This window comes from Dromiciops gliroides, chromosome 2 (assembly GCF_019393635.1).
Source record: "Dromiciops gliroides isolate mDroGli1 chromosome 2, mDroGli1.pri, whole genome shotgun sequence".
Lineage (NCBI taxonomy): Eukaryota > Metazoa > Chordata > Mammalia > Microbiotheria > Microbiotheriidae > Dromiciops > Dromiciops gliroides.
The window spans coordinates 666,966,051-666,980,277 of NC_057862.1; the positions used below are offsets into that span (position 1 = coordinate 666,966,051).

The window sequence follows — 14,227 nt, forward strand, 5'->3', positions numbered from 1 at the left end:
CCCACTTTCTCTCCTCATCTTCTTAACCCCCGGCTCTCCAGCTTCCAACCTCATCTTCCACTGAAGCTGCTCCATCCAAAGTTACTAATGATCTCTTAGTTGTCAAATCCAGTGCTTTTTTTCTCAATTCTCATTCTCCCAGACTTCTCAGAAGCCTTTGAAAACACGGTTGGTCACCTGTTTCTCCTTGATGCTTTCTAGGTTTTCAAGACTCCCCTTTCCTCATCCTCCTACCTCTTGGGGAGGCTTAGCAGATGGGGGTGAAGAGTGTTGGGATAGTTTGTGAGACAAGTGATAGCGAGTGATGTAGGACAGAATGGCACGAGTGCATAGATGGAGAGAAGTTCTTATCCTGGAACTTGGGCCAGTATTAGGAAAACACTGCTCTAGGGATAATGATCAGAGAGTTTGGGGAACTGTAAGTAGAATTAGGATTTTAGCTAATAAGGTAGGCATGATTGTGAAGACAGCTTTTGGTAAGTCAGAGATAATGTCAAAGAGTAGCCTTTTTAAATTGGAAGGGCATGCATCCTCTTGCTTGTTTCCCATTGGAATGATTTGTTTGATCATAGGATCATTGCTGTAGAACTGGATGGGGTCTGAGAGGCTCTCTAGTCCAGGCCCCAGGGAAATCGAGACCCAGGAAGGTGTCATTGGTAACTTGCTTATAAGGTCACACGTTAAGTGGACTGAGAGCAGAGTCACATTTTAACCATGTGCCCAGACTCACTTATCTGTACCACGCTGTTGGGGCAGGATGAGGAGGGTTTAGTGGCCTAAAACACCCTGTAGACTTTTATTTTCTCCACTAAATAGCCTCTCCAGGGCCTCACTGTGGTGTGGGAGGGGGTCCCGGGCTCTTGAAGGCTGTGCTGGTAGACCAAGGAAAGTCTGATGGGTCTGTCATGCTGGGATGTCTTTGGGGAGAATGTCTGTGCTCGACTGTGTGCTTCATCAGAGACGCTTGTTACTGGCTCATGGGGGTGTGTGTGTGTGTGACTGAGACAGACAGACAAAGAGCGAGTGCCTTCTAGATGCTTCCACCCTGAGGAACTCACGAATCTCCCACATACTTGGCTTTCTCCTCCTGGGGTTAATAGGACCAAGTAGCCTTAACGGAACAGAGACCTAGTATCATACTGCGTGGACTCAGTTGTCACATACTACTGTAGTTTGTGGTTGTAATTCTTTGGTTCAAATATTTGTTCAGGGTGCCTGCTGGGTGTGGAGCAGAGCATGCTAGGTGTTGGACACGACCCCTAACCCCAAGGACTCAAGTGGAGGATGGCCCGTGCACAAATAACTCTAGCCCAGAGTACCAAATGGTGATGAGGACGTTAGAAGTTTAGACAAAGTGCTGTGTGAGGCCTGAGAGGAGAATGACCATTTCTGGCTAGAGTAGTTCAGTCTAGCTTTAGGTAGGAGGTGCTGTTTTATCTGGGCTTTAGAGTATGGATAGGAATGGGATAAGAAGACACCAGGGAGAGAAAAATACAGGCCATGGGGAACAGTGAACAAAGGCACAGAGGTGGGGAATTATAAGTCGTGGTCCGGGTCACCTGCAGGGGAGAGTAGTTGGGAGAGACTTCTAGAAGACAAGGTCATGAAGGTATAACGGGTCTAGATTATGCTGGGCTTTAAGTTCTACACAGAAGAGTTTGGACTTGCCTGGGTACGTGATAGAAAGCCGTTGGTTTTGCGCAGAAGAGTGGGGTGGCAAGATCTGACTATAAGGAAAATGAGTCTTGAAGGTTGTGAAAGATAGATTGAAAAGAGAAGCCAGTGGAGAGGAGGAGAGTTGTTAGGAAGCTCCTGTAGTCGTCCAGACTGCAGATGATGAGACAGGAAAGGAAGCGGGGAACATGGCTGGGTAACTGTATATGAAAGTGAGGGAGAGGGACAAATGGAAGATAAAACTGTTTTGACTTGGGTGAATGGTGGGGAAAGCAGAAGGAAGAAGAGATTTCAGGGGAGAGACTGGTTCAGTTTGGGACATGGTAAATCTAAGGTGCTGGTGGGATGTTGTTAGGGTGATGTGTTGTAGGCAATCGGAACTCTGGGTCTGCCACTTGAGAGGTCAGGGCTAGTGACAGACTTGGGAGCCAGCTTTGTAGACTTCTTGGAGTGAATCGGATTTCCATCTGGAAGAGATTTGGGACAGAAGGGAGCCGAGGCCAACAATCTGGTAAACACCAGCCTTGAGGGGTGGTTAGAAAAAAGACTGAGGGCCAGCAGAGGAGGCAGAAGGAGCCGTTAGAGAGGTGGGAGAACCAAGACAAGGCGGGCGTCTCCAGAGCTGTGGGAGGCTGGAGGGAGGGCCTCAGAGGTCAGAGGAGAGACCGTCAAAGAGGGCTGTTGGATTAGTGACTAGGAACTCATCGGAAGCCTCAGATAAGCCTCAGATTGTTCACTGTCCTTACTTCTGGGGTCCCTTTCTTCCATCTTTGCCACCCACTTTCCCAAGAGCTGGTGTTGGGCCGGAAGCTGACCAACAGCAGTGCTACTTATAGAAGTAACATATTGTTTTGAAATGCCCCCCCCCTCCCCCAGTAGTAGAGAGACCCAGGGTAATGATGGAGTCTGTCCTGCATTCCCTTTTCAGAATGCAAGGCTGTGAGGATGGTTGAGTTTGATAACATTTCAGACTGTCTGGGGCACTGTCCACATGATTCTTCATGACCAACAGGTACAAGATTTTTCTCCCAATTTGACCAGTTTTCTTTTTAGCGGGGCAATGAGGGTTAAGTGACTTGCCTACGGTCACACAGCTATTGTCAAGTGTCTGAGGCTGGATTTGAACTCGGGTCCTCCTGAATCCAAGGCCAGTGCTTTATCCACTGCGCCACCTAGCCACCCCAACCAGTTTTCTTTGATGCAAGAATCTGCAATCATATGAAATACCAAATGCAGTTCAAGGAAGATGCTAATTTATACCCCGATCCCAAACTCAGCACTATTGAGTGACTGATGGCCATGCTCTGGTTAAGAATATCAGTGTGTTCGTGTTGAGCTTGTTTGTTGGGGCATGGGCTAGGAAGGATAGTGTCCCATTCTGACATGAATTCTGACTGGCCAGTGATGGAGGCTGTGCTGCTGCTGCTGCTGCAGGGTCTGCTCTGAGTTACACAGACGGTGAGAGTTAGAAGGACCTTTGGGACCATTTGTTCAGTCCTCTCATTTTACAGATGAACAAACTGAGTCCCAGGAAGCCCGTGACTTGGCTGAGTTCTCAGAATTTGCTTGCCATTCTTGTCAAAACCATCCTTTAGGATTCTGTTTCATTACACCAGATGTCACAAAGTGGAAGTCTGAAAAAACAAACCACAGATGAGTAGATTTGGTCCATCCACTTCTTCTGTTTTGATTTGCACTTTCAGTTTTTATATCTGTTGGGATCTCCAGCCAGTGGAGGTTTTTCCTGCGTGCCTGTAAACTTAGTGGCATTAAACCTCTACCCATTATTTATTTCCTCTTCTAAATTGTTTTGTAAATTGTGGCATAGAACAAATTCTCTGCTTTATAACTTCATGTGTGGGTAAAGAAAGGGCATCTGGCTGTCCTTGAGTGCCTGCGGGAAATGAAGCACTCTCGTACATGCCCAGTGTCTAAAAGAAGTAAGACCTCAGACCTGATGAAGATTGGACAGTGAGCTTCCCTTCTTGACTTTCTTTTCTTTCATTTCTTATGGTTAGCTGCTTCTTAGCTCTTTATCTTGAATAGTGAGACAGAAAAGGGGCGTGGATGGGGAAGGGTTAGAAAGAAGCCATTCACAAATGTGATTGTTTTTCAGAATTTTCGGGCTGAAACTTGGAGGTAGTCCAATGGCTGGGGGTATCCGGGTTTTACATGTCTAGCCAAATCTGCCAGTGTGCCTACAAGCACGACTGTACCTCCCCGTGCCACATGGACTGCCTCACTCATTCAGAGGCCTGGATTCCTGTCTCCTTTGTAGAGTCTGTCTAGCTCGTAACAACCCTTAAAACAAAAGTTGTTTTCTTAGAACACAAAAACCATCCGGCCTCATTTCATCTTTCCAGACACTTTCTAGATGCAGTGTTTTGTTCATTGTTAGTCACATTTGTAGAAATAACTTGAGTTGGTGTTTTATAAAGGCCAGCGTATACTCTGGGCATATAAACTCTCAGTGATGTTGCTCTTTTTAAGAGATGACACTAACATTCTCTTCCTGGATTATTTTCCTTCAGGTATTGTATCTAGATCTGGCACCCTCACCTATGAAGCAGTTCATCAAACAACCCAAGTTGGCCTGGGCCAGTCGTTGTGTATCGGTGAGATTTCCGTTGAAATTGTGCTGTTAGTGATTACAATAATGATTTATGACTTGGGCATATAATAATTATATTGTTCACTTGTTTTTCAGTCGTGGCTGACTCTTGTTAACCCCATTAGGGGTTTTCTTGGCAAAGACACTGAAGTGCTTTGTCATTCCCCTCTCTGGCTCATTTTACAGAGGAGGGAGCTTGCCCAGTAAGTGTCTGAGGTCAGATTTGAAGTCAGGAAGCTGAGTCTTCCTGACGTCAGGCCCGGCACTCTCTCCTCTGTGCCACTGAGCTGCCCAAATATCCGATGCTGCATATAGTGTTTGGTAAGCCTCATCTCATTTGAATTTTACAACCCTGTGAGATCAGTACCACAGGTGGCCTTATTCCAGTTTTACAGATGAGGAAACCGAGCCAAGAGTTTGAATGACTTTCCCTTGGTTAGGTAAGATTTGAACTCAGGTCATGCTGCATTCTAAGTACTTGTGTGTTTTCATTTAAGAGTCACAGTCCAAGGTCCTCTTGTTTCCATGATGGCTTCTAGAAAGTCATTGGCAGAAGGCCTTGAGAGGCAGGTTGATCTTGTAGTCAGACCTGGGTGCCCACTCCAGCACTTGCGTGGTCTTTGGCTTTGGATAGAGTCCTCTGTCTCTCTAAAGCTCTGGCATAGGCAAGCTACCTTTGTGAGGAAAGCTCCTTGACACCTCAAAAGTGCCCACAATGTGTGAGCTCCTGGTGTTAACAGAGATAGCACTTAACTGTGCTTGTTGAATTTTTCTTCCATGTGTTTTTTCCCCAAAAAAAGCTACTTTCTCAGTTTCTTTGCAAGGTTTTTAACCGAGGCTTTAGAATTTCAGATTTTGCTTCATCTGGTTTGGGTTGCCTTAAAAATGTTTGCTATTGAACACTTGGTAGATTTCTTTTCTTTGAAATTCTCCTTGAGCTTGTGTGCCATCCTTTACCCAGAACCATGAGGAGCTGAAAGCATGTGAGCCCCTTGAGGTATGCCCTGTGAGCTAGGTAGCCCCTGTATTTTTATTGCCTGTCTACAGATGGGAACCGGAGGCTGAGAAAAGGCTTTGCCAAGGCCTGTGTGACCACTAAGATTTGAAGCCGGGTCTTCTGGCTCTGACTTGTGCTTGGCTCCTGTCAGAAAAAGGGCAGCTTGTAGAGAGCCGAACCAGCCCTGGGGGACACCTCCATTAGGCGAGTGTGCACCATGAAGCCAGCCCCGCTTCTCCCAGCTCGGAGAGGCGGCAGCAGAGAGCTCCACCCTCAGCCCAGGTGACCAGCCCAGTTCTGCCCAAGCTGCCTTTGTATATGGTAATTGGTGTGTAAATGTGGTTAGTAAAACAATACATGCCTTCTTTGACCTCATGGATCTACAAGCACACAGAACAAGCTGTACCCATCACACACATTTCATTTAAAATAGTCGTCGTCTTTTGTTGGCATCAGGTTTGCTTTTGGTCTTCCTTAGCATCATTTCTAGGAGAGAAAGGACAAAGAGAAAAGGGATATGCGATGGTGAGAAAATCACAAGCTGTTAGTGCCGCAAAGGGCCTAGGGGGCCATCCGCTTGGACCCGCTCCTACAAATGAGAGGGAGCGAGAGAGGCTCTTGTGGTCAGGATCATTTGCGGTCAGACACTGAGGAAGTGCGGTCATTTAGGCTCTGTCTGGGGCTATTTTGGGGGTTTTCACTTTAAAAAATTCAATTGAGGAGACTAAACATTTAGACCAAGGCAGGAAGTGCGGGTGAACGGTTCATCTGAAAGTGCATGCTTTGCCACTCTCAGGCCTGCCTCGCTACATGCCAGCTTATGTTGGCATTCTTTTCCTTTTCAGGGATTGGCGGTGACCCCTTTAATGGCACAGATTTTATTGACTGCCTCGAAGTCTTCCTGAAAGACCCCGCCACAGAAGGGATCATCCTGATTGGCGAGATTGGCGGCAACGCTGAAGAAAACGCAGCCGCCTACTTGAAACAGCACAATTCAGTAAGGATGTTTGGGCTCATTTCATGGGCAGGCTTTCAACTGGAAGATGCTGATACTGCTCTTTGATGAGAGTGGGTCCCAGCATTGTAGGGCCTTCAGAAGTCCTCTGGTCCAGGACCTGTCAGGGTCAGGTAAAGGAGGAGACTGAAGACGAGAGGTTCAGCACCCTGGTCAGGGCCCCACGGTGATCAGGTTGAAGCAGAGCTGTTCATTTAAGTAAGCCCTGCTCCTCTGTCTCCCCTCCAGGGCTGTTCCCACCATGCCCCGTGGTCTCTCCAGCATAAATATGAAATGTGGACTTCAGACTTGGGGGATTCAAGATTCTTGGCATCCCTTGAGCTCAGAGATGTTATAAGCAGTTTTATTTCTCATATTAACTGCTTGCGTTTGACTCTATATAGTGAGCTGCAAGCTGATTCTCTTCCTCACTTTCTTTAGTCATTTCTGAACCTTGAATCACATTAGAGATATATTCCACTATATCTGAGCTGCTGCCTTTTTTGTATTGTGGTTGTTGTTTTGGGGTGAGACAGTTGGGGTTAAGTGACTTGCCCAGGGTCACACAGCTAGTAAGTGTCAAGGGTCTGAGGTCGGATTCGAACTCAGGTCCTCCTGACTCCAGGGCCGGTGCCCTATCCACTGCGCCACCTAGCTGCCCCTGTATTGTTTTTTTAAGAGAATTCACATTGTATTCAAACAAGATAGTGAAAAGAGTGAGACCCTGATCCTGGAAGTACTTAGGAGTTTAAGAGTTGAGTCAGGAGGCTAACCATAAACTGCTTGAGTTGTTTCGGTTTTTGTTCTCTCCCTTCCACCCCTCCCTCCCCAGTATAAGTAAATCTTTTTCCCTCTGGATCCTTAGTGAAGGCAGGGGCAGTGCTTCCCTAACTCCTTGGATAGTGGGCTTTGTTATGACGAGTAGAAGGATGGGAAGGGGAAGAAGGAGGGAGGCTGATGAGGATGGTCTTCAGGGAGGGAGATGGGGGACCGGGATAGTGTGTCAACATGGAAGGCAAGGGAGGGAAGGGGTCAGTTAACAGGATCAGATGCTGAGCAGAGGCTAAAGGAGATAGAGTTGGGAAGGATTGTTGCATTTGCCAATTATTTGGACCTGAATGATCTTTTGAGAAGGCACTTTTTTTTTTAAGCGAGGCAATTGGGGTTAAGTGACTTGCCCAGGGTCACACAGCTAGTAAGTGTGTCTAAGTGTCTGAGGCTGGATTTGAACTCAGGTCCTCCTGACTCCAGGCCCGGTGCTTTATCCACTGTGCCACCTAGCTGCCCTGAGAAAGCACTTCTAATAAATGGGAGAGAGAGGTTAGAAGCCAATTTGCAGATTGACCTAAGGAGATTAAGGGGATTGTGGGTACTTAGAAGGGAGAGACTTATTGGAATAATTTCCCAGTTGGTCTTCTTGCCTTTTTCAGAACCTCCAGACCCTCCTCTACACTGCTGCGATCCTTTTCCTAAATCACTTCTTTTCATCTTATTTCCTTCTCTCTTGCCTTCAGTGTACATTCTGGACCGAGGGGGAGACAGGGGAGACAGCCTGTAAATCAGAGGTGTTAAAAGGCTAAAATCCTAGCTAGTCTGTCTAAAATATCTAATGAGTGGTCGCCAATAAATTATAAGCTTTAGCAAGAGTTAGACTTTTAAGCATTTATTAAGGAGAATAAGAATTTGGTAAAGAGAGAGAGAAAGGCCTAGATTCCTATCTATTAAAGGGAGAGCACATTTCTAGCTCCCTTCTCCACCAGAGTCCAAAGGAAAGAGCCTGAGACCGAGCGCCAGTCTCTTCCTTCCTCCTCCCACTAGCAGCGTCACTTCCTGACGCCAAAGAAAAGACTCCTGGTCTTGCCCTCAAAGACCTTCGCTTCATGGGCAGAACTCTTCTACAGTAAGTCTCCAGCAGGTGGCGTCATTCCAGTCGTTACAGAGGTGTCACCCCCATGGCCCTGTGGCCGCTGCAGTCCTCTCGAGTGCAGCTCACCATAATGGGGAAATGTTTAACGAATAAATAAAAATCCAACAAAACACATGGCGGGTTAGTTTGACGTGCCCTAAGTCACTGCGGTGCTGGGGGGATCTGTCCCCCCCAGAGCTGGACATCCCTGCCGTATGTAACTGACAAGGCTCCGTACCAGCAGAAAGGGATCTTGGAGGGGAAGGTTCTGGCCCCTGCAGGAAAGCAGTCGAGGACCCAGGAAAGGCTCCTTCAGAAGGTGGGGCTGGGGTCTGGAAGGAAGCCAGGCAGCTGAGGAGAGGAGGGAGAACGGTCCCTCAAAGAGGGACGAAGAGGGAGCAGGAGGTGATCCAGGGTTAGTGGGCTGGAGATGGGGAGGGCAGTAAAGTGAAGAAGATTGGAAAGGGAGGAAGGGGTCAGGTTGTGAAGAGCTTTCTATTGGGTCCTGGAGATAATAGGGAACCATCGAGGCTTATTGTGGGGGAGGTAACCTAGGCCTGCACTTGAGGAAGGTTCCTTTGGCAGGTAAGGGGGAGGGTGGATTGGAATGGCAGGGAGACACCTGTGACATGGGTGCAGTTTGTTTTGTTTTGTTTTGTTTTTAATCTTTATTTATTTAATTATTTAGGATTTTCCCCAAGTTACATGTAAAAGAAAATTTTCACATTGATTTTTTAAAACTTTGTGTTCCAAATTTTCTTCCTCCCTCCCTCCCTAAGAAATCAAGCAATTCAATAAGTTACACATGTGCGGTCCTGCATAACATCTTCACATTAGTCAGGTTGTGAAAGCAGACAGACAAAATAACTTTACAAAGAGGAACTAACAAATAAAATTATACTTCAATCTGTATTCAGGTACCATCCGTTCTTTCTCTGTTGATGGTTTGCATTTTTCATACGTCCTTCTGATAGCATCCTGCTCATCATTTCTTTCAGTTACTATTGCTAACTGTATTACCCTACATCCTATTCCCTCTCCTTATTTACTCTATTTTCTATTTTCTTTCACCCCATCTCTCCTCAAGAGTGTTTTGCTTTTTACTGCCCGCTCCCCCAATCTGCCCTCCCTTCCTTCACTTCCCCGCCCCCCCCATTCCCCTCCCACTTTCCCTCACAGCAAGATATATTTTTATACCCCCTTGAGTGTGCCATTACATGGACTGTTCCAGTAGTCTAGGTGAGAGGTGATAAAGGCTTACTTAAGCCAGGGCATTACCTGCTGTGAGGGAAAGAGGGGATGTATATGAGAAACAATGAGATTTGGCTGTGGGATGGATAGTGGTGACACAGCCTATGAGCCAGAGTGACTGGGAGGCTGCATGGGAGGCCCTCAGCAGTAATGCTGAAGAGTGATGGCTTTTGGGTGGGAAATACCATTTAGTATGAGATGTCTACTGGACACAGACCAGGCCAGATCTCTAGGTCTGGGGATCATCTGCTCAGAGATGATTAAACCCATGGGAGCTGATGAGAGAGTCTAGGAGGACAGAGCCTTGGGGGGTTCCACGGTTAGTGGCCATGATATGAAGGAGGGTCTCTGTGAGCATGACTAGGCCAGCTTGTGTGGCTGAAGTTGGAGCAGAATAAGAAGCAGATTAGAACTTGCTCAGGGCTGTTTTCCTGAGCTTGTTTAGAAGAGATTAGGGATCTCCCAGGAGAACCCTGTCCTTTTAATCCTGGCTTAATGCTCGGTGGTGTGAGATGCTGGGCCTCCGGCAGCCTGAACTTCCACCTGCTGTTCACCTGCAGGGCTCCTTGAGTTAGAGTTCTGTGGTTTGATTGACTTTTTCATTAAACTCCTTCCAGAAGTGGCTCCTTCTTTGTTTAAAAACAGCATGTTGTTCTCTCCACAGGGTCCAAAAGCCAAACCTGTAGTGTCCTTCATTGCTGGCCTGACTGCTCCACCAGGAAGGAGAATGGGTCACGCCGGGGCCATCATTGCTGGGGGGAAAGGTGGAGCGAAGGAGAAAATTGCAGCTCTCCAGAGCGCCGGAGTGGTTGTCAGTATGTCCCCTGCCCAGCTGGGCAGCACCATATACAAAGTGAGTGCCTGTGTCACTAATGTAAGGACTAGATTACTGTGCTGAGCAGCATGGGCCCAGATTTGACCCTCGAAAGCCAGAGACTTTTCTCCAGGATCTTAATCTCTTTTCTTCCCTTCAGGTACTGGTTCATTGAGGTTGAGTTACTCCACTAACCTTCTAACTGGGCATGGCCAGAAATAACTTTCTGAGTAAAAATCTTATGAAAATAACCTACAGCTTTGGGATTGCCTCTTTGCACATGTGGCTGCAAGATCTGACTCCCCAAGAAGGCCCTGCTAGCTCCTCACCAAGTGTTGGGTCCTTTTGGGGGGGCTGCAGACCCTGGTCAGGGTCAGGGTTGGTTCCCTCAGGGTTGGATGGGGGCATATAGATTTCGATCTCAGGTCAACCAGTCCATTTTATGGGTGAAGAAATGAGGATTAGGCAAATTGAATGACATGGTCAGGATCATTGCAGTGTTCCCCATCTGGAGAGCCAGGGCCAGCGGGCCTCCTCCTCCACTGTCCCTTCTGCAGGGTCACCGATGGCAGTCTCTGCTGAGGTTGAGAGGGGGGCTTTTGGGGGGCAGTGGAGAAGAGGCCTGGGGGAGGGGCAGCTTTTTATTTCTGGACTAAGGGCCGAAGATTTTCTCTTTCTGTTTGAACATATCATTAAGTACCCACACTGGGTGGGCTTGGTTCTCCTCATCATTGTGATTATTGCTGCTGTTATTTGCCCTGCGTGGTGCCTTCCTTTCTTTACTGCCTGCGTTCTGATTTCCTTATGGGTTGTTTTCACCCCCCTGCTTTTTCCTTCTTAATCAGAACCCTGACATTGAGAAGGGTCCCCAGGGGTTTGGCTCGTTGGTGATCTATTTGAATAGATGTATATATCTCAGAGTGAGTGAAGGAACCTTCCCCTGGTGTTCTGCCGTGCCCTGACTGGGAAGGAGAGGGTCTTGTTTTTTTATAATATCTTGAGAACAGCCAGTTTTCTGAGTGCCCTGTACACAGCAGGTTTTGTCTGTAGTCAAGGCGAGCCAGGAGGAAAAACAAACAGAAAACCATTTTAAATACTGACTCGATTCTCTCTTTCTCGGCCTTGTCTTTGGGTGAGAGTTAGTGGGTTCTTTATTTTCCTCTTGTCTCACGCTGTCACCCACCTGCACTTGTCATCCTGTTTAAGGGTGACCTTAGTGGCTAGAGAGCGTAGAAGAAATGAGGTTCATTGGAAGGAAGGAAGGCAGGTGGGCCCCTCCCTGACGCTGCTTGAGCTCTTCTGTGATGGGGCCTGCATTGCCGGGATTCTCCAGCAGGTGGCAGCAAATGCCTTGGGATTTCACTGACTTTCTCTTGTCATTGACGTCCTCAAAAACACTTGCAGAGCCTCCCTTTGAGGTGTTTTCTTCAAACCCTAAGGAACTCGGAACTCGGTGTTCTCTCTGGCTCACGCCACTCACCTGTTTCCATTCTCTCATTAAAGGAACCAGGCACCACCTGGTTCTGTCACTGCAGACTAGGGGGCTCACCCCAAAAAGGGGGGTTGTTGTGATTCAGGGGCTGCCTCTCAGCTCTCTGAGGGGAGGTGCCAGCCGTGCAGCTGGCTCAGGGAGATGGGAGCTGACACCAGACCATGGTGGCGTGGGAGCTGCAGTTGGGTTCTGAAGGGCCCCCCCATCCTGGGCATTTTGCCTGCCTTTTGTGGCGGCTCAGAAGATCCTGGCAATGAGAGCTTTCCAGATCCTGTGGACTGCAAGCATCATTTGGGTCTCTCTTTTCTCCCTCCCCATTCTGTTTGTCTCTGAAGGAGTTCGAGAAGAGGAAGATGTTATGAGAGAGAGAGAGGAAAAAGCCTTGGAATGAATCACTGTAGAAATGTGAACCAACTGCTGCCAGCATCTGCGGAGCTGTTGTCCACTAAGTGTCTGCCTCCTGTATGCGCCCGCCCAGTGCCGGCCTTCCCGTCCAGCAGGAAGCGCTATGTGATGTTCGGGATGTCCTATATTCTGATGTATTTACCTGATTGTACATCATAGTCAAACAATAAATCTTTTATTTGATTTGAATGTGGAGGTCTGAAGTTCATGGGTGGACAGATGGCCTGGGGGAGAGAGAAGGAAGATGTGAAAACATTTTTGAAGGATGATCTACATGGAATTGAACATGCCCTCATCCTTCAGGTGAATGTGAACTGACTCATGTCAGAAATGTATTCATGCCGGATCCTACAAATAGAGCTTGCGGCCGCTTGCCCCTTTCAGCTATTTTTGCCTTCAGAAACTGTGTGTTGCTTCTAATGTGTTTTGTGTGCTTCTTTCTCCTGCCCCCCCAGACTTCCTCAGCCCACAAGCTTACTTCTGCTCACATTTGGGGCTGAGGGAACTTCCTGTGGCCAGACAGCAGAGGCTGAAGGAGAGACAAGGAACTTTTGTTTCTAGGCCTTCTGTTTTTTCCTTGCCAAATAAAGGGAACTTTATTAAGAATCAATACCTCTAACTAGCTGCTCAGTTGGAAAATTAGTCACGTGTTGATTGAACGTGCCAGGATTCAGGTAGGAATGGACTTTGATCACTACAGGGAGGCATGTAGACCAGAGGTGATTGTTAGGCTACCGGACCCTTTTCACCCCCCAAATGAATACTGAAGCACAGTGCTGATGGCCCACAAAGATAAGGTCATGAGATTGATTTCCTTTAGCAGCCCTGAAGAATATCAGTCTCTGATCCTGGAATCTGGGTTCAGTTCTGCTTCAGACATTAGTTGTGTAAGTAGGGACGAGACACTGAACCTCACTTACAATGGGGATAATAATAATGTTGGCAGCTAGGTGGAGTAGACTGTGGCCCTGGAGTCAGGAAGACATATCTTGCCGTGTTCAAATCTGGCTTCAGACACTTACTAGCTGTGTGACCCTGGGCAAGTCATTTAACCCTGCTTGCCTCAGTTTCCTTATCTGTAAAATGAGCTGGAGAAGGAAATGGCAAACCACTCCAATATCTTTGCCAAGAAAACCCCCAAATGGGGTCACAAAGAATCAGAAACGACTGAACTGACTGGACAACAAAAAATAACGATGATGCTACTCGTTAACACTGTCTTAGGATTGTTTTGAGACTGAAATGTGACCTGTGTGCAAAGTTCTTGCACACCTTCAAGTGCTAGGACAACAGCAGCATTTGTGATATCATTACACATAAAAATTCCACCTGGAAAAGGAACTTTGTTGACTTGTTCAGAACTGAACAGTTACATAAGTGGGAATTATAAAAGGCAGGGCAGGGATCAGGTATTTTTAAGGGCTTATCCTGGGCCAGTCCCTGTGCCAAGAGCTGGCAATACAAATACAATCCAATAGAAAGACGGTCCTTGCCCCCCAGGAGCTTACTTCTAAACGGGCCAATAACACATAAAAGCTGCGGAGTAGGTAGAGAAGGTGCCCATGTTGGGGAAATCCTCTGTCTTGAGATGCTGCTTCTTTGTGTCTCCCTTATAGTTTGGTTGACAATCTGTTTTGTTCCGTGATTTCATCCATAATGGGAACTTTGAGGACCAATGCGGTCCATCAGTTTTCCTGTTCAGACCTTAGAGAGTTTCCCGGGGCACTGAAGGATACAAGGACTTAGCAGGGTTCCATAACTAGTATCCGGCCTAGGCAGCCCTTGGATCCAGGTCTCCCTGACTGTTACTGGCACGTGATCCACCGCTGAAGCAATGGATGGAGTGCTGGGCCCGGAGTCAGCCCCTTTGCACACTTATTAGCGCACCTCGGGTGAGTCGCTTCTCTTGGACTCAATTTCCTCATCTGTAAGATGAGAGTAATGACTCCTGCCCCACCGTGCTATTGGGAGGATCAAAAGCACCATATCCACATGTCAGCTATTAGCTATTAGCTGGTGCTACCTTATTTAGGGTATAGTATATTCGTCAACGAGCATCGTTAAACACCTCCTGTATACGAGG

General features: G+C 47.4%; 1 protein-coding gene across 1 annotated transcript in view; it reads left to right on the forward strand.

Annotated features, from left to right (window-relative positions):
• Positions 1–12,333, forward strand: part of SUCLG1 (succinate-CoA ligase GDP/ADP-forming subunit alpha) — a 38,917-nt gene extending 26,584 nt beyond the window's left edge. The window contains exons 6-9 of the mRNA XM_043985802.1: positions 4,206–4,289; positions 6,128–6,279; positions 10,098–10,286; positions 12,075–12,333. Of these exons, the coding sequence (XP_043841737.1) occupies positions 4,206–4,289; positions 6,128–6,279; positions 10,098–10,286; positions 12,075–12,101 (452 nt within the window). The 3' untranslated portion in view covers positions 12,102–12,333. The remainder of the gene's footprint in view (positions 1–4,205; positions 4,290–6,127; positions 6,280–10,097; positions 10,287–12,074) is intronic.
• Positions 12,334–14,227: the final 1,894 nt, after the last annotated feature.